We start from the raw sequence: 21,253 nt of genomic DNA on the forward strand, positions 1-21,253 counted from the left end.
GATTATTAAAATACATTATTGTTTCGTAATTTATTTATTACTGAGATCACAAGACAATACATAAATTCACGAACAAAACCAAAATTTATAATTAAAATCACAGTCATATACAATTGATTTTCTTTCAAATAAAAAGTAATTTTGTAAATAAATTATTTATGGATTACAACGATTTATAATATGTTTTATATATATTTATAATTAAAATCATAAATATTATATAAAAGTAATTATTTGTATCTTTTAATATATCAATGTCACTCAAACGGGTTAAGACGAGACCACTTATTCCTTTTATATCAAAAAATAAAATAAAATTTATTTCAGTAAATTACAAGAAAACTTCTAACTAGTGAGAATATTTGGTAAACATGGCTAGTATTGTAGATAAGATATAGTTTTTGGAGAGAACATTGCTTAAGACACTTATACATAGTTAGTCAAAGTCTTCATCCGAGTCGGTTTTCAGCACGCTGTCAGAGCCGGATCCGGGCTCGCTGTCCACAGTTCTTTCACTGCTGCAGGCATAAAATAAAATATTATAAGTAATAGTAACATTTCTTACTAGTTAAAGAGTTCTTGTCTATCTGATCATCTCAAAGTCTCTCTGATTCGATAAATATCTAAGTTTGTTCGACAGTACGCCAGAAAGCTATGTAGGAATAGGTTCTATGCCAGATTGCCTATCAGTAATTAATGCGCATTTAGTTTATTAAGAGATAAACTAAACTGAAGACTTAATTATATATAATAATAAAATTGACGTGCATGTATTTGAAAGTACCTACTTAATGTTCGGTAGGTTTGTGAAGATTCGGATTGAAATATATAACATTGAATCTAAAATTTGATAGTTGGTAATAAAATAATTTCAAATACCTAATTGAAAAAATTACAGAAATGAATTGGAAATTGGTTTAATAATAGTTTATAAATTTTGGCAGTTGATCGATCAATATTGAAAAGAGTCAAACCTTGTACACACAAGGGTGTGTACAAGGTTTTTGTTTTTTAACTCTTTTTTTATATTAAATATATACTTAAAACGATATAATTATTTTGGGGCTATTAACTAATATGTATATAATAATTATTTATACTAATATGTCCATAAGTGACTAGTAACTCCATTTGTCTGTTACTCTCACATCTAACAATATTACACATTGAATGAAAAATTAATGACATTGGGTATGAAACAAGCTAGAAATAAATTGAAGGTTACAAATTGAAGGAATAGGCTACCTTTATGATTATATATGTGTGCATATATTCGTATAAATTATATATTTTAATTTTAACGAGTCCGTTTCCTTACTTATTTTTGTTAAATATCATGTGTACCATGAAACTATCATGTGAAACGTCTTTTATAATTGAGGAAATTACTAAAATATGTAGGACATACATATATATTTTAGTAATTAAGTAAGAAAATTTAATAAAAATATAAAACGAAAACACCCATTGGAATACACACACCAGTGTTGGGCATTAATCAAGCAATTGTCAATTATTTTATTAATTGACTAAAAAAGTAATTGCAATTAAATTAATTACAATTAAATTAATCGCAATTACACTTTTAATTGCACCTTGCAATTAAATTAATTTGATTAACGTATGTCAATTGCAACTTACAATTAAAATAATTGCAATTAACTTTTTTAATTGTTTTATAAAACAATTAAAACTAACAATTAACTTTATATATCAAAATGAAATTAGTAAAGATTTAGGAAAATTAAGCTATAAGTAATAGGCTTCAGACGAATAAAAATGTGGTCAAAGGCTCTTAAGTATAGCTTATTTTTTTCTAAATCTCTCTTTACACAGAAAAAAAGTGTTTATTTTTATATTATATAATATAAAGTTGCATTGATCAATATTTCCGCAGCGTAGGTGTAAAACAAAAACATTTCAAGTCGTCGTCTTCGTTCAAGTCTTTTATTTGTTGCTAACATATTTATTTAACTACATGAAAAGATGGGGGCACTATTCTACTACCCGGAACCACACGGGTATATTGTATATTTATATATACCAGCTTTATATTATAGCAGTATTTTTAATTGTTATTTTTTAATTAAAATTAACAAAACAATTAAAAATTAATTAATTGTTAATTGTTACTAATACAGTTAACAATTAATTAATTGTTAGTTGTGATTTTCCACAATTACAATTGATTAATTGTTAACTGTATTAGTAACAATTAACAATTAATTAATTGTTAATCTTTAATTGTTCTTGCAATTAAAATTTGCCCAACACTGACACACACATAGGTACCTACTCCTACAACACTCCTCATGTAAAAGAAGCTACTTTATATTAAGTACTTGACGTTCCACAAATTGTCATTTGAAACAGTTTCATATAAGACGGAACAAAAAAAATATACAAAATAATGTGAAAAATAAACCGAAATTAAGTAATTAGTTACAGATTCACCGGATAAAATGGTAGGGCTTCATATACCTACTGTACAGTGTATACTGTACTGCTAAATATAAAACTTTGTATTTGATATTCCAGTTAACAATTAAACGTATGTTAAAGATGTTTACAATGACGGAATACAATAAATACGATGGCCATCTATCTGTCATGCGGTGGACAATTAGCGCGTAAGTTCTCCAAAACGTATCAATAAAAAAGTAAGAAGCTACTCTCGACGTATCGTACAACACTTCTAAAATATTCGTTTTTGACATATTTGCTTGAAAACAATTATAATTTAGAATTGTATATGCTACCTTTAGAAGCGGATAGAAGCCAGCTGATATAAAAAGGGTTTAAACTTTTTTAAATTTTTAAAACGACATAACTTGTCTCTGGATAAAATGTCAATCATTGGCTGAACATATATAATATGAGATCGTTATAAATAAATGTGATGAGCTTCTTGTTCATATTACATTGTTGTACCTAATTAATCCGTTATAAGAAAACGCACTGGCACTGTTGCATTTTATACTTAAGAATTTCATGATTAAAACTCATGTATTTTTATCTTATAATTATTTATTTTTCATTACGAACATTAGCGTGTTATTTCTTACCATAAGACTTAATGTTTTAGGAGTTTTCATTGTAAGTTTTAATCATCTAATTACATATAATGGTCTCTTATTTAATCATAGAGTTGCACCGAGTCTTTATTTACAGTAATCTTATGTAAGCAATTATATATCTTCTACATAGTGAATGTAATATGATAGCTTACTTAATATATAATTGACAAAGTAAAGTTTATTTGCCTAGAGTTAGAACTGAAATGCCTAAAGTAATCTAAACTCACCCGTTAAGATCTTTAGTCAGTTGGATGTCAACATTGGAGGCGTTATCACCAAGACCGTTGAGGGCCTCGCAAAAGTCGCTGCCCACACCCTGCAGATGCTGAGTATTCAGATGAAATCCCTGGACACGATAAATTATGCGGTTGACGTAAATCGTAGGCGGCGTTAAGAGCCGTCTCGAAGGAAGTGTACAAACTAGATATACGAACATTTTATTTAAATAGAAAAATTATGAGCTATTATTGTACGTCCATACATAAATTATTTTCTTGCTTAGAAGAGTTGGGTATAGAAAATATTTCAACATTTGCATGTTCAACAATTCATCACCGATAACCTTATGTATCACTTTTTAGTTTACCAATTTGTTTGTTAGTCTCGAGGCGGAGAAAGAAAAAATCGTGAGGAGGTTGCATATGTCGTCGATGGAGTATGTGGAGTAACGTGGTGTACTTTTAAATGTTTCCTAAAGAAGAGGATTCTGTTTTTTTGTTTAGATATTTGTTTTGTATACTTCAAAACAGAGTGAACGCATTACATTTTATTTGAAAATGACAAGCAATCAAATATATTTTATTTTTTATATCTTTTCCTTCGGCGTAAAGTCGCAAATAGCGTATATCTAATGCGTACTTACTACAAATAAGATATAATAGCATACGAAAGAGTGATTAAATTTCTAAGTGTCTTTTAATTGAAAATATATTAGTCAAGTTATCGGCAGATCTAGGAGGCGTATAGACATCCCCAGATGTATGAGTCTACGTGTCAGGTACTTAGCGTCCTTATCATTAATCTTAGATGTGCCATCTTTTGTAATTGGAAAATAAATGCTTTGAATGCAATCCATATTGCAGATAATTAGATCCTCTTATAATTTGCATTATAATTTAATTAATATACTCCTACGTCTATTGCTGTATTCCGCGGGGCCCCACGGCCAATTAACAGGCTTTACTAGTTTTAATAGCTACATAATAAATAATATCTTGATTTTTTTGATTTAGCAAGTAACATTGTAAATTTTTAATAACGGATAAAACATGTTCAATCTGTAGTATGTAGTTATTATGGATGTTTCCAGAACCTTAGCAACCATTGATTTGCGAGCGTGCTTAATTAATAAGTAGTTAATTACAGCTTTGGAAAAGAACGCTTCTTAGTGGCTGGAAGAAGTCTAAAACTTTTTTACGGATAAATTCACTGATTGTACAAACATAGTATGGAATAATTAAACTGCTAGTAAGATGTAGCATTCGTATAATATTGTTTAGAATTGCTTATATCATTAGAGTTTTATTTACTTTAAAGGTAAAGTGTATAGAAACGATATAAGGTAGTATGAGCTGTATAATAATGCATAATGCATCCCAATAAAGGTACCTACTTCAATTATACTGCTTCGAGTTAGTATGCAACAGCAAGGTTACTTTATTTTCACGCCATTGTTAGGATAAATATAGCATCTTTGTGGACTTTCTAAATTATATTCATAAAAAAATATATATTATAAAGCATTTAGTACGAACAGTAATCTTTAATATTTTCTGAATTATATAACACGAATAGATATTGTTTAATTCCATCATTATTTTCTAAAAGGTTTACCTTAAAAGGGCCCCGGTCGAAGCCGCAGAAAGACGCCTCCATGGTATAAGATCTGGTGACGCCGAGGTGCCGCCACACTGTGACGCGGGCAGTGCTCTCTCGTTCCCGTTCCACGCGAAAAGAACACGATCCCAAAGCGAATGCAGGCGAAATACGATGCATAAGAGCCGGCAGCATCTAATTAATCAAAGTAGCAATAATTACAAATACACAATACAACTTTTCTATCTATAATTGAGTACTAACACACGTTCGTAGCGATTATATGTCTATAAAATTCTTCAAGCGTTCTTCAAGCTTTATAAATGAGTGTAAAAGGAATTCGTGTTGACAACTTACGGTTGTTCTAATACCAATTCACTTTTTGCTTCTACCAATGAACTAACGGAATTAAAGGAAGATTGCAAACAGGAAAAAAGTATTAATTAAGTTCCCCGCTCAGTCTTAACTGGTGCCAATCTTGTTCCATTTAACTTACAAGGTATTTAACAGGTTCGTCCTGCGCGAGCCGGTCGTTGCTGCACCAACTCTCTGCGCCGGCGCATCCATAAAAGAACACATTCTTCTTGCGCGAATGTCCGTGGTAGTCGCAGTATACTAATGGTGGTTTCTTCCAAACTCGCACCAAGTATTCTATTAATCCCTAATCACAATAAAAAAATATAAGTTCATTTGTAAATTATAACGATTTAACTAAGAATGAAAATCTCTATATGTATGTAATTAATATTGTAATGTAATTAATTGTTTTTAGTGAGAGTCCGTTTGACTCATTCGAAAAAAATCTTTATACGAATGTATACACCAAATTAACTAGATATATAGACATATATCTGTTAAATATATCACACATTAAGTTACGTTTAGTTATGTATTTATGTATGTGATATAGCGGTTACTGGGAGATAATACAAACACAGCGCATATAAAATAAAAGAGAAACCAGTAAGACGATGGCTTTATTTTTTATCTGGATGTTTATCCTCGTAGAAAATTAGTCTCGTAAATAGAATTGTCTTACTTTAATCACTAATGAGCGAAAATTCTTGCTATAATTACCTTGGTATGGTAAATAGAAGGATGCAAAACGGGGCTCGGCTTGCACCAGCGTCGATTTAAATCTTCATTAGTTAAGCCGCAGCGATGGCTGGAACAACACAGACGTTATCCGTATAATATAAATATTACCAGGAAGCCCAGCTCTCTATAACGATAAGTAGCGTGGACATGTTCAGCCAAGTGACGAGCCCGTAGGTCGAGTTGGATATCGCTATTTTAATATCAGACATGTTAGGGATGCAATAAACCTTTCTACATTCTAATCTATACCCGATTGAGTTACACGGCATCGTTTATGTTTAAAAAAAGTACGTGCGTAAAATATTAAAGTGTATTTTACTTGAACATAGATAATAATCAATTATAAACGTACTCTGATAGTACTATTTTATTTATATAATTGTAGGTATATCTATTCATACAAAAATAGTTTTAAAACTAAGAGTAAGCAACATTTTTGATACTTTTCAAGCTTTAATTCAAATACAAATAAGTAGCTACGGTAAATATAAAACGCGTTCTACCCAATATATGTAACTACATTTTTTAACTTCTCGTGTATCCTGTGGGAAATATATTTAATGGTTAAGCTTGCTTCTTTAAAAAGATCCCTTTGTCAATTGTTTCATATTGCTTTACGTATATATAATAGTGCTAAATAAATAAACAGTCAGAAAATTTTACAATACATTAAAAGGGTACACGCAGTTTAGTTACATGCATTGTATGGTTATAAATTTATACCAAACGATAATAATTGATTCAACGGTCGTATAAGGTTTAGCGATCGACGAAAGCTTTGAGGGCAATTTGAAAGGACAAGCCATTAAGCGAAATGATTGACTGACCACGTAGGAATACAAAGCAGCATTGTATGGTATATTTATTTATAGTGACTTAACGACGATAGAGAATAGTTTCGTTATTTAAGTTTTTTTAACAGTATTTGACATGATGGTAAAGGGCACCATTATCCATAGACATTTTGCTCTGTATGAAATATTCAACATACATCATATCGTCAATCACATCAAAATCATATCAAATTCCTTGTAAAAATATTACATTAATCATTATTTATTGTTAAATTAAACGCTACCGGTCCTGAAATGAAAATATCTTAATCTAAGAAGAACCAGCGAAAGAAAAACAACAATCTTAAAAACCGATAAAGTCGGTATGTATCTTATGCCTGTCGGTGGATTAGCTCAATCACCCGACAATCCAGAAAACTACAATACTAAGTACAGCGGCATGATGGAAGAAAATATGATAGGATCTCTACCATCAGGTAAAAATGGTTGGAGTTTGTATAGAATAAAAAAATACAGTCTCTTTCGAAAGATACAAATCGATAATATCTAGTCATGTACAAAACATAACTTAAATAAAATAAGTACAAGACAATCGAAATAATCCAAATAGAGTGCAAGGCCATAAATAAACCACGAAGATATACCTGCATGTAAGTCGGCAAGTATTTTGCTTTGCATTTCTTAGCATGGGGCTTTAACTTTGAAATAGGAATGCGTTTTTTTATATCACAGATCATTTTAAAATTGAATTATTGTTATTGAATTGTAGTCAATTTAAAGGGAACGATATAGAAAGTTAAAAAAATTGACGGAATCTTCAATTTTATTTGCTTGAACTACGTCCATACCTATTCTTTAAATACTAATTAGTGTTTACATAAATATCATGTGAACTATTGATGTTTCATTACTCGTTAGGACTAACGACTTCAATTGTGTCATTATTTACAGCTAGATTCAGTGCGTCGGTAATCTACGACAATCCACTATGTTCTCTTCCGTTATTATAGAGCAATTCTTGTTGTGTACGTGTTTCTGACATAATCGCACTTGAAAGGTTTACATGACTAGCCATTTAAAAGTATCGAAAAGTAGTTGTTAATCTTAAAATGAATAGTGATGAAATCATTAATTGAAATAAAGAAGAAATTTAAGTGTAAAAGACGAATAAATACTGAACATTGTAACGTGGTTTTTATGATGAAAATTTTACAATTTTCAAGTTTTCGTTCCGCAATTATCGATATTACAGCATGTGCCTTGAGTTGGCGTTCTTTCATGATGATGTAGGGTTCGGACTTTGTCCAATTAGGTGTGGTTCAGTGAAGGGACATCATTAACGGGCGGCAATGCGGCGCGGGCACAGCCCACAGGTCCTCGACTTTGCGCATGAGGCGCGCGTCCTTCTCTAGTAGTGGCCTTCGCTTGCAAACCGGTTGTGCATCTTTTACTCTAATCAGGAAAAAAATAAGCTATGGTCGCATGCGCAAACGAAAGCGTATAAGCGAGAAACTGCACCCAGTCCGTAGTGTTTTATGGTAGATAGTTGCGGCACAACAGCGCACATCATTGTTAATGGTTTAACGCTCGACGTATAAAACTATTTGCTAACAGACTTATATGTACTTCATTATTTGAACTTATCAACTATTTGATTCTTTATAGCTGCTGGTAATTGAATTTCGTTTGAATTTATAAGTACCTATATTTATTAATTGTTATAATTTATAAAATGGGGTTAAACAAATAAAAATGTTGCTAAGATAAGTATAAGTATGTTAAACATACAATTGTAGCCCTTTGAGACGTGCAGTGATGACCGAGGCTGGTTCAAGGGTCTGCCTGCCATCTATTTTTAGACTGCGCCGCAGCGATGCTATCTGCTCTCAGCCATACCTCGGCCCCGCACGATCCCAACCCGCCCCTATGCACCCTTCGCATAACGTTTGCCCAATAAAAGAGATCAAAGAAAAACTTCCACATTATATTCGTACTGGTTCGTATTTATATAATATTATGTCCATTGTTTCTATCTTCGTATTAATAGCCGCAGGGTGAATATTCTAGAGCTCGAGATGCTCATTAAATTGAATTGAATAGCAATTAATCTTCACGCTGTGCTTTGAAATGAAATCACTAGCAAATATTATAAGAATTATAAGCGAAGATTATTATTATTGGTCATGGTTAAATATGTTGTAGTCCAACGGACGCTCACGCTCATCCGTATGCTCGGCGCGGAGGCTGCTTCCTGCGAACAGTAAGGGAGGGACTGCCCAATCACGGGTAGTAGTCGTTTCACGTCTATACGTTATTCTTGTCTTTGTCTGACAACAGAAACGATACTAGATGAGGCTAGACATGAGTATCGATGGTTAGGGATCTTTATGAGTATCAATGTTTCGTACGTCATCAGGATTCACTAGGCAGCGAAGTCAACTCTGTATTCCTAGGCGACGCGGACGACCGGACACAGGGCGAGTTATTTACGATAGCCGCGAGACAATCGGCGGTTGCAACGTTTATCCGGTGTCACCGACGTGGTGCCAATAATATGACGTGGCCATTTTCATTAAATACCATCCTTTGGAATGAATACACGTGCCTATTCGTTATTTATAGAATAGTTGAATCACGTTGACTGCTATGCGATAGTAAGTAATAACATCGGATGACTTAGGTAATTGTTCTTTTATCATAACTAACTTTGTTTATTATCGTTTTACAGACTTATTATAAGTCGTTCTTCGACCGCCATTGTTGGGATATTTTTCCATAACGTCAGCGTGGTAAGATCGAGCTAACGGTGTTGTCTCCACTAATTGATTTTATTTGCCGTCTGTTGCGGAAGCGGAGCAATTCGCCACAGGTCGGTTCAATGACACGACACTTCTTGAACAACTGTCCCTACACCACTGGAATGCAGTTTCTTTATATAAGTTATAACATCGTCGTAAAAATTATCTAATACTATGTGTTACATTTCAGAAGTGATTTTGATGATATTGAAATCGAAGACATAATACTCATTTCTATTTTTTTTATTATTACTTTGTTTGTACATCTCTGTATATGTATTATAAGCAAATCGTGAATCTTAGCTTAGCTCGGAACACGATTCCGTTTAATATTTTATTGTCAGATCATCTTCGCAAGTCAATTTAGAAACTACCAAGTTTCCAGTTATGAATTACACAGAAGTAAAAATAAAGCAATGGAATGCTTTATAGAATAATGAATTTTCAAAGGGTACATGTAATAATGGCGTAGTGAGTCATAACACTGAAGGTCTCAAGGATGAACAGATAATAGGCGGTTGGTGGGTGCAAGAGGGCAGGGCGCAGAACATTATTTATATAACCGCTTTAACCGGACGACCTTGTTACAACTTTTTGACCTCCCTCTTCGCAGTCTTACGATACAATGTCCTAATAAGTTAAGGTAATCCTCCTTATAGGAACTTCGCTGACAACACTTTCGCGTAAAATCTGAATTCGAGTTGAAGTTATTTGTCGATGGCTATGACTTGCGAATGAATGTCGTTGACTCCGCCGTGCTCTTACAATGATGCAATGTAAGAGGCGTCGTGTACAAGTATTCGCACGACAAAGCATTCTTTGAATTGTCTTAGTGAGATAATTTCGACTTGGTTAGGAATTATTAAAGTTTCTTTCGATTTATTTTTACAGATTAATTTAAATGTCGGCTGTAATGTACGTTAATGGCCTTAATATTATTTTTGATTGTTATGTATCGCACGAGTTGAGTGTTGCGAGCGGTCCAGCGTTCATGGTGGCGGCAACGGGCTGTGGGTCGTATAGTCGCTTCTATTATAAAGGGCTTGCACTCTCTGCCATCGTAATTCATTATCCGACTCCGTTCGCCTCTTATTATTTATGGCCGCTTAGGTTTTGTCCTGGGTTATTCTCAACGTTGCAGCACTCACTTAATGGATGTACGAGAAAGGAATAATAAGGACATTTGAATAGAGGCAGAGCATCTTAGGTCAAGGTTTTCTTTAATACTTCGTTTCTTTCAAAAGTCCTCCTCGAATGACTTTTTGTGATTTATTACATGACAGGCTATTTTCTAAACTCATAAAATATTTTATTCTACTGCTTCGGCTGTTTTTATAAGCATATTGCGTTAAACAAGTATGACAGTAAAATAAAAAGAGTACAGATCACTCAATTGATTGCTTGCGACTAAACAAAACTGAAACATGTTCACATTTCGAAATAAAATAAATGTAAACAAACCATATGACAGGTGAAGTAGGGTTAGCGCGCAAACAATATTATTGAAGTAAATTTCACGTGCTTTAAGTAATTATCCTGTTTATCATTAATGAATTTCAGTTAAGAGCGGTAAACACTTAACCTCCTAGAATATGTCTCTTTACATTGGTTATTTGTCATATTTAGCGATGTCATTTTGATTAGAAAAAATATATTTAAAAAAGAGAAATTTAAAATATAAACGAATTTAACATATTTTTTCGATTAAACAATTTTAAGTACCTACCCAATGTACAAAACTTCAGAAAAATCTGATTATCATAAAACGGACCAATGTCATAATATTTACACCAATATTAATGGGTCCATGGAAGGTCTATTCAAAAACAATATCATTTAAGGAATCTTACTGAAAATAATAACAAAAATAAATAGAAGTATTACAAGGTTTCATATTGTTAGTGTCATTTTCAGTGAATAATTGACGGAATGACACAAATAAATCCATTGCCTAATTTTATTTTATCGAATTTAACAAACTTTAAAGGACAAATATTTTGTAATACCTCAAGGAGCGAAATACGAAAGAAAGGTGATAGAAAATCGCTTTAATCCCGATCGCACCAATTAATCTCATTGCTGTCTTCTACATCCTACGCGATAATGACAAAATAATCAGCGCCTTGGGAGAACTAAAAGCAAATAATAAAGCCTTTGACTATTTTTACGTAAAGAATATGCAGATATGGAACCCATTTCGACACTTAGCTGGTCAACATATTGGAGGTTACGAAGGTTCTTACGCGATTAATATTGACTAGAAACGCATATAACAATACAAACATGGATTTAATTAAGTCTTGGAACGCTATTTCCCTCTCATTTCAATGGATGACATGCAAAGCGAAAATATGACAAAATAATTATAAAACGGTTTTTAAATGCAATAACTTGAATTGACGTGAATCAGTGAAGCTTACTACATACATACATTACCAAAGTTTATAATTAATTTAATTTATGGCATTAAAATACATGTTCTATAAGTTCTTCGAATAAATTATTCAAATAGAAAAAGAAAAATATCTAGCAGGGTACCCATATATAGGACCAAAAATGGACTGTAATATTTTCAAGTTCAGTTAATATAATTTAAAAGTAATTATAAAGTAGTAAGTTAGTAAGTACCTAATAAACTCTAAAAAGACTAGTAATACCAAAATAGAAAAGCAATCCTACACATATAACTTAGATATAGTAAACATGATGAGCAGACAAGTCATCATCATCATCATCATTTCAGCCGAAGAACGTCCACTGCTGGACAAAGGCCTCCCCCAAAGATCGCCACAACGCCCGGCCTTGTGCAGCCCGAAACCAAGTAAAGAAAAGTAAAGATGCAAGCAGACAAGTGTTAATTTATATTTAATATACAACAAATATTACAGAAACAATTTGATAGTATACTATGTTTATTTAATAACTGCCGTGCTATCATAACGACGTATCTAGCTTTTAATAACTGGGTACGCGGTAGGATTTATAATTACATGTTATGTCGTTAAACCCGTACTACTAATTAGTCTCATTTCCGGGATTAATGTATTCGATAACCTATTACATTTTGTACATATTTATGAAATGAATATTAATAAAAGATTTGCATTACGATCCGGTGGCAGCTTACGTTTCAATTTTCTTTTAAAATTACGACTTTGAGTCTCCGTAAAAGTTGAGCAGAAAGTTGTTTGAATAGAATAATATTATCAATAAAATAACGTCCTCTAAAATGAGATTAGGTTTTAGCGCAGCAGTGTTTATTTATTGGCTGTTATTCTGTTTTTTTAGTACGGATTATTTTATTTCGTTTTTACCAAAAAAAACTGGTTTATTTTAATTTAGTTTTTAAGCAGATGTACTATTTGCAGAAATAAAAATACATAAAAGTGCTTTGGTTTTTTTACGAATAACAGCAACGTATTTTATGTATGTTATAATTGTATAATTTGCATATTATTATCTTATGCAATGTGAGGTCATTTTTCACGCTTAATTTACTGAATTGATCACCGTATCAGAAACCCTCTGAGGAGAGATGCTTTTTACACAGTTTGAAGCAAAATCTATGTACATTAAGATTAATGCTTTTCGTGCGTACGGCGTCCCATATCACAGCCAACCGAAAGTATTGCTCTTAAAAATACTTATATGTATCTTACGTCGGGTATTTTTTGCGAGATCGTCTCGAAACTAATTTGATAATTAAGGTGTCAGTCAGTAGAACGGCCCCTTTTGTTGTTATTTTCATTGGAAAGAAAAGAACGGCAGTTATAGATCTTTTACGAAGGTGCGCCTTTTCAAGTTAAATTTTATATGAATCGATGTGCATTAGTAGGAGCGAGTGAAACTCGTGCTCAAAAGATATCATAGTAAGCATGACACAGCGAAGACAGCAAAATTTTATTTTTGTTATGTATATTTTATTAAAAAATAATTAAATAATTACGGAGACACCTTCGTGACTGACTGACTGACTGACTGACTCTTGACTCTATTAATTAAAAAAGTTGACTGATTCAAAGTACAAGTACAATTTTATTTACAAGAAATTTTACTTGACAATATTAAATCTTTCATACTAACACAAACTCAAATTATATGTATATTAATAAACTTCTGTCAAATCCAGTCTGTATTTGACAGTTCATTAAAAAATAATTATGTTTACAGACTCCTTGATCGCTATAAACGTATAAACTGACACAAGAATGTAAATCTAAATTTCTGAGAAGGTCCCGACTCAGTTTTAATAGCTGGCCGTTGATGGCCCTATCCTTGGGATATTAGTCAAGGTGAATTGTCGCCGAAGTATGTATTTCAACCGTCACGCACGATTGTGCACGCTTCACTACTTGATACCGTCCTTTACACATAATAGCTAGTATGCACTAAAAATAAAATATATTTAATCTAAATTTATCCTGTGTAATAAGCACTGCCATCGCGTGAATGTCCCCCCGTCATTTACTCATGTTCAATTTAAGCATGAGTGGTGTTGGTAATTTCGCTCGATATCGTGACTTAAGAACAGTTATAGGTATAACTATTTATATAATCACATCTTAGGGATCCGCGAAACAAATATATTTTATATCTAATACAGATTTAGTTTCGTTTCATGATATTTCGTTACATTCAAAGTTATCAAATAGAATAGTTCGAATCTACATTAGTAGACCCCGCCGAGAAGAACGAGCATGAGTTTCTGCAGTTACACTTTTCCACGAGTTACATAGGTAATTAAATACAAATGAACCATTATCATCCATTATCATGAGCTCCGATACTTGTTCATCAATTATAAAGTGTTCTCACAGTGCCGCCAATATGAGCCGCTAGAGGAAAATTGCAAGAGCCACATTAAAACACTGTATTCCATAATCGCGACATAACAGTAAGAGAAACTTACCAGAGTACATTTGCGTAAAAATGTTTATACGTTTCTGTTAATTCTGAAAATTGCAACGACTGAAATTGTACGACAAATCAGATTTAAGTAGATAAAATTGACGAAAAATATAGGATTACAAATGCATCCTTTCTACAGGACGACATAAATTATAGTAGAAAAGTTTCAACTTTAATTTTCTTACATATTGGTAACAATAAATAATGATAATAATTAAACATGTATAAATTACGACAACTTAAATCTTCATCAATTAATTGGAAGACGAACGCGCATAGTAAATACCTACAATGTTTTTCATAAAGTTATGTAAAACATCGTTTACATTGCAAATTAAAATACTTACAGGTTTTGTCGGGGGCAATAAACTAGTTAAAAGACGCAGGCCTTGGTGCAGAACTAAGCGAAGGCAATCCCGAGAGAAGCCGGAAACGAGAGCAAAGCGAGCAACAATGGTAATAATTTGTGCAATTGTAAAATACGGTGAGAGAAATAAAATCATTCGATGTGAAAAAGGGGTTTCCCATAGTTTAACTTACTTGCCTTCAATAAGATTATATTTCATAAATAATCATATCTTTAGAAATACCTCGATGAACGTAAAAAAGCACCACGCTTTATATGCAAATGTATTCTAAATTATTTGTCGTGAATGAAAAGCAATGAAAGCGCTCACAGGATCGTAATCGGTACGTTCGAAAACACCTGAAGCGAGTTTGAATCAATATTGATTGAGTAAATATTGATAACGCAGAACTGGAGAATGGATGCTAAGCATTGAACTACAAAAAAAAAAACACTCAATACAAACATAAAAAGTGTTTTTGTTTGAATAAATATTTGGCATTAAGGCGAGTTCGGTCTTAAATTTATACAACGTAGGGATTGTTTTGATGTTCATTGTGTTCGTGAGAAAGCATCGATTGGCGGCGCAGATGGGCTATTCAGATTGAATTTACGATATTTCAAAATCACGTTCATAACCTTGAACCCACGACAAGCAAAATTCACACTTTGTTTTATTATTTCAAGTTTATTTGTTGTTTATACGTAGATAGGATTATTTAAGATAAGCTTTTGTTGATCGTGTATGTAATTCGATGATAAAATGTAGAGAAATATACGTGTGAAATAAACTAACGCACAGTTTAAGAATTTTATTAAATTTCATAATAGAGTGATTTGTTATTTATTATATAGTGATTTGTTATTAGTTTTGAAGGAATTTCATAAAAGTTTTTGCGAAATTTTTAACTTGCCTGCAATATGAACTTTATAGCTGAGATAGTAAGTTCAGGGTAATAAATGTAATCACACACACATATATATACTTTTAGGATCGGACAGATGTGTTGCGCCAAACATTTACCAAACCCATACGCAGCGCATACACAGCGAGGAGTATTTCTAGGTTTATTTTTTTAAATAATCCGGATCACTGTAATTGAAACCCATTATATTTATTGGTTATATAAATGTACTCGTTGTGTTGTTTGTTACTCAAAACCGAGATACTCAAAGTACTGTAAACAACGCCAATGACCTCTCTTAATTATTACCTTGCGAAACAACGTAATGATGCAACTTCATGACGTTAAGACAGGTCTTTATCCGTTGAATTATAATGTTATAACGGAAAAAGTGAGATAAGGTAAGTTAACGTGAATTCTACATTAAGCGAGTAAAAATAAACGTATACATAAACGTATAACGTATAGAAAATACTAATTCTGCTAAGTATGTTTAAAATAAGGGGCTGTCGAAATAGGTTTCGATGAAAATTATAGGGGGGAGAGATCGAAGTGGTCCCTACGTAGCGCACTCCACCGTTCATTTCTGACACCTCTCCCAGACGGACCCTGCGAGCCTCTGCCAATTATAACGGGAAACTATCCTACCTCGATCACTATAGCGGCTCCATGAAGTAATTGCTTAAACACATAATCACCTATGTCACGACAGCGCGGGACGAATCAATATCACAGTGTCTTATCCGCGAAGATCAAACCTAATAACGGCTGCGCGCTGCCTCAGAAGTATAGAATTATGATAAATATATTTGCTAACCTCTAAGAAAGAGCATGCGATAACATCTAGTTTGAAATTAATGAATGAACCTAATAAAAATTCCGATGCAATGCACGCATGCAATCGGTATCTCAAATCTTGTTTGAGATTCAACATCTTGAGCGTTGAAATTGTTTCGCAGAGCGCACAAAAATGAAAACTTGAAAATACACAAGTAATTTTATACTCGTATGACATTTAACTACAATAGGATTCGTTATTTTTCTTATTATTTACGCATTGTATATACGGAGCGGGTACGCGCAACTACAATATTACGAATCCTATACATTACATCTAGGCATACGTAATGTACTATATTTTTTTGTTAAGATACACATTGATTTCATAACTTATATTACAAAAGATAGTACAACAAAAGCAATTAGTAACACATATTTAGATAACTATTTTGACCAACGTGTACCCTAATACTTAATTATCGAAGTGATCGTGTTACGGAAAGAATGATCACATTACATTTTACGAATTTTACATTACAATTAAAGAAACTTAATTTTCGTTTATATACTTTAACATAAGTAATGTAAGACAGAATACGATGAAGAAATCGTATGAAAAAAAGTTAATTCTATTACGTACACAACCCTGATGCAATTAAATTACAACGTATAAATTTTAAATTAAAAAGTAATATCAATCCTATTAAGTAATAATAACGACAAACGTAATAGAGATAAGTAAAACAATATAATTGTTTCAGAGCTCGCGCAAACCGGTCTGGCGTGATTCTTCGGAATGAGTTGGCGGACAAAAACCATATAATCCCGGCACCGGTAACGATCGGAATAATTCAAAACTTACTGAGAACGCCGTCTTAGTTAGGAGTGCAATTAAATGATTCAATATAGAAAGGGTCTGCATTTGTATTTTCAACTTTTTCTTAAATTTTCTTAACCTCACGTATTTATTTAAACACTGTCTCCTCCCTTTCTGTCACCATTGAAATGACATTCGAAAGAAGGAGACACAGCATTGTTGAACTAAAAATCAGAAATAACATTTGTGGATATAAAGCCGTTTTTAGCTATTTATTGAACTTGTATGACTTAAGTTCTTTTTATTTAAATTTTAATGTCATTTCAATTAGCATTATAATATAATAAATTATGTAAAATAAAGTTTCAGCTTTTTGTGTACCCAGTGAATTTGATAATATTAGCTTCAAAATATATCATTATTTTACTATAAAAAGTCACAATAGTGAGACATAAGCGAGAGTATAAAAATAGATTTTAATGGTGGATTATTTTGCAATTCCAATTCAGAATCAAAAGTTTTTTCAATGCGAGACGAACCACAATAATTCGTTTGTGTGTTCCAAGTAAGAAAATATAATTTCGCGTCAAAATAACTTAAATTTACACATTAAAGAATATTTTAATTGAAAAATTTCAATAGCTTGTTATTTGTCGTGATTTTTTTTACTTTTGATTAATGACCTGTGAAATTACTTTATTATCGATAAAATATGAGAATAACTATAATAAGCTGTGTCTGTATTTTATGTTATACTTCGATATTGTTTGGGACGTACGTGGGGTATCCTTGTAGCCACTATTCAAACGTCGGAGTCAAGTACTCGTTCAATTAAACGCTGTCCGAACCTCAGTAACATCTCACGAAAAAAAACACGCTCGAATCTCGCTTCTTTTGTTCCCTTTGTAGCTATTAAAGCAATATCAAGTTTTTTTTTTACTTAAAATAAAACTGTGAATTTTATTTTATCGAGTTGCATCGTATCGCGCGCCAACGTAACTCATCCGATGTAAAACAATACGATAGGCATCGGTTGAATGCGATTAAAAAGAGATTTAAAAACGTTCCTGGAGGCATTGAGGCAATTTAACTTTCTTATAGTTAATTTTAAGTGCAGTATCTTGTTGTGAATGGTTCAATAGTATCGAATATACATTGTGGCTTCAGATAGTGTTCAGATACCCGCTTATCGGGTATTATATGTGGAATATACCAGATATGCTTTATAGAGTTATCGCTTATATTCCTACAGTGAATACATTTTCCGCACTGTAAACTAAAACATTCAAAGGCTTCGGGAATCGGCTTGCATATTAGGCTAAAGCTCTAAGAGGCTAAATCTTGGTTTCGGGCTCATCAAAAAGTTACTTGCAATTACTTAGTAGCAGTCCAAAGTTGGATATATTAATACTCTCGTACCTCGGAAAGCACGTCAATCGTTAGACCTACGCCTCATCTTTTTCCAGTCATGACAGTGAGAGATAGTGTACTTGTATTTGAGCATAAACTTGTGTAATTTAATGTGTGCCGTGAATTTCATACTAAATCCTTTGTGGTAGAATATCCACTCTCCTAAATCAGCTCGAAGGCTTTCATTATTACCAAATAAATTAATGACAAAGTATTATGCAATCTATATAATAATATGGTTAAGAACGTCGTATTTTTATATTCAGAGTATTTATACAGCGTAAGGTGCGCTGACCACCGCGCCGGCCCGGTGGCCGTGCGACGAATAAACAGAGTGCCACCAATTATCGTGGCTCTCAAAGGCACATACTTAGAGTGATGCAGCGGCGGCGCCTTTCAAGTCCACAGCGCAGTTTCCATGCTTTTATTTCTGGATAAATCTAATGTTCAACTCATGGCCACTTATTTTCTTTCCATGGCATGAAAGTTCACTATTCTTTCACTGATGGATTATTATTTTTATACCATTTAGTATAGTCTACATACTTTGTATTGTTTAGCTTATTTTCACTTTTATTGATTTATATCCAGTATATAATAAATATATTAATATATTTACACATACGGAACATAATCCATGTGTAATCATAAAAAATACATCTGGTATTATTATAATTTTAGTATGCTAAGCTCTGAAGAAATTATATTTAAAACGAACTCACAATTCTAAAGTTTTCTAATTATTTTATTGATAACACCAAAGGCTGTTAAGCTTCTAATAAAAATAAGGACATCGTTTGTCAAGACGATTGTTAAATTTGGATACTAGGGCTTTGGATACTACCACTTACTCTAAATATGACTTGGATATCATCCAGTCATCTCTTATTCTAGCGCTAGAGATCATTGCTTTGTATTTCAGTGATCTGATTTGAAGAATTAGAGCGAGCCAGTGTAATTGCGAGTTACGAATACAACTATTGCCTTAAAAAGGGGCTTGCATAGCAATGATGGTCTGTTAATGATTTACATTTCTTAGAGCATCCATTTATTCACTTATCGCGATTAGTTCATGTGTCATGTGATGAAAGTTTATTTTTTTTAATAAAACTTCAACGACTTCTTTAATTGAAAAACACGTTGATCTGTAGAATACTTTAATCTATACGCACGAATTTGCCGACAAAATTTATTAACTGCATTGTATGTATGAAGGATGAATATCGCCTATTTACTCCGAATCTGATGAATGATCCAATCACGAGCGTGTATTATAATAAATGATTTCTGCTTTTGCAGTTAAACTATCTTCAGATAATATCTTCTTTCCGCCTTAATTTATATATAAAATAAAAAATAAAAGATACAGCTTAGTTCATCATTTATAGGCAAATCTAAATAAAAATCCGAAAAAGGAAACCATCTTGATGCAACTACATTTCCAAATATACCCACCTAGCTTCGCACTCACTTCTGATCAGGATATTTAATCCTAAAAACATTTATAGTGATCCTTCTTCGCTGATCCTTTTTAGGTAGATACTTAAGAAGGACCAGGGAAGAGGATGAAAATTTTTGTTGTCCAAAAATTGCTGAAATGTCTTTTCTAAACAAGCTTTCCATTCCGTTTATCACAATTGTTATATTTTTCCGATTGCGTAAATCGACAAAAAGTCGATAGTCAATTGAAGAATTATTATAAAATAGTAACATGTTACAAGATGAGTTATTAATATACATGGCTCTTAAATAAAGTCGTAAATTTGAATATAAATCACTAAAGCATGAAACTCGTAAGGTGTGAGATCACCGCCATCGCGATATTTTACCTTTTTTTTATCATGGCTGTCGGTCTCTTATAGCTGATAGCTGCACGCATGCTAGCCGACTATTCGTAAAAACATCTTGCTCGTCTTAGTTTTTAGGAACGAATATATTTATTTTATTGATATTTTGTAAACATACAATTAAATATATTTTGTAAGCTATTAGATAATAATTGAAACTTTTAACTTGCATATACAGCCTGTACGTGTACACTGGTGGGCTAAGATCTTATCTTTTGACAAGAAGTTTGTAGAGAAAAAGAAGTTAATTACTACAATTATTAAATTTAATAATTGTTCATCATAAAAGTAGTCTTTTATTTTTTCATATATTTTTCAAAAGAAAATTTGCTTTGATTAATAACTTTCGACAATTTACGAATTGCGTTCTTAAATAAGAAAAACTTCGACGACCCTTTGGACAGGAGAAGAATTCGCAACGACCGCAACAAGAACAAATTGAGCGAACGCAACTATAGTACGGTACGATTTGCCGAGATAACTCCCGTGTCGTAGCGAGCGGGTGCGCGGGCGCCGAGCGTCCATCCGCCGCCGGACGTCCGTGCCCGTACCGCCTCGCCGGCGGAACGAGCCCCAGATATGTTGTATCACCATTACTGGTTCAACTTATACATCTATCTAGAGAGTCGCACTTAGAGGTTCAATGGACGTAATGTTT

At 32.7% G+C, this 21,253-nt stretch overlaps 1 protein-coding gene across 3 annotated transcripts in view; it reads right to left on the bottom strand.

The window, feature by feature from the left end:
- Window positions 1-64: 64 nt before the first annotated feature.
- The window catches only part of LOC124530064 (cytosolic carboxypeptidase 1-like), a 55,946-nt gene continuing 34,757 nt past the window's right edge, over window positions 65-21,253 (bottom strand). For all 3 annotated transcript variants that reach the window (XM_047104062.1, XM_047104072.1, XM_047104054.1), the window contains 5 exons: window positions 5,970-6,057; window positions 5,389-5,553; window positions 4,911-5,087; window positions 3,305-3,423; window positions 65-518 (listed from right to left, as the gene is read on the bottom strand). In XM_047104062.1, the coding sequence (XP_046960018.1) occupies window positions 437-518; window positions 3,305-3,423; window positions 4,911-5,087; window positions 5,389-5,553; window positions 5,970-6,057 (631 nt within the window). In that variant the 3' untranslated portion in view covers window positions 65-436. The remainder of the gene's footprint in view (window positions 519-3,304; window positions 3,424-4,910; window positions 5,088-5,388; window positions 5,554-5,969; window positions 6,058-21,253) is intronic.

The sequence above is a fragment of the Vanessa cardui genome, chromosome 1 (genome assembly GCF_905220365.1).
Source record: "Vanessa cardui chromosome 1, ilVanCard2.1, whole genome shotgun sequence".
NCBI classification, from domain to species: domain Eukaryota; kingdom Metazoa; phylum Arthropoda; class Insecta; order Lepidoptera; family Nymphalidae; genus Vanessa; species Vanessa cardui.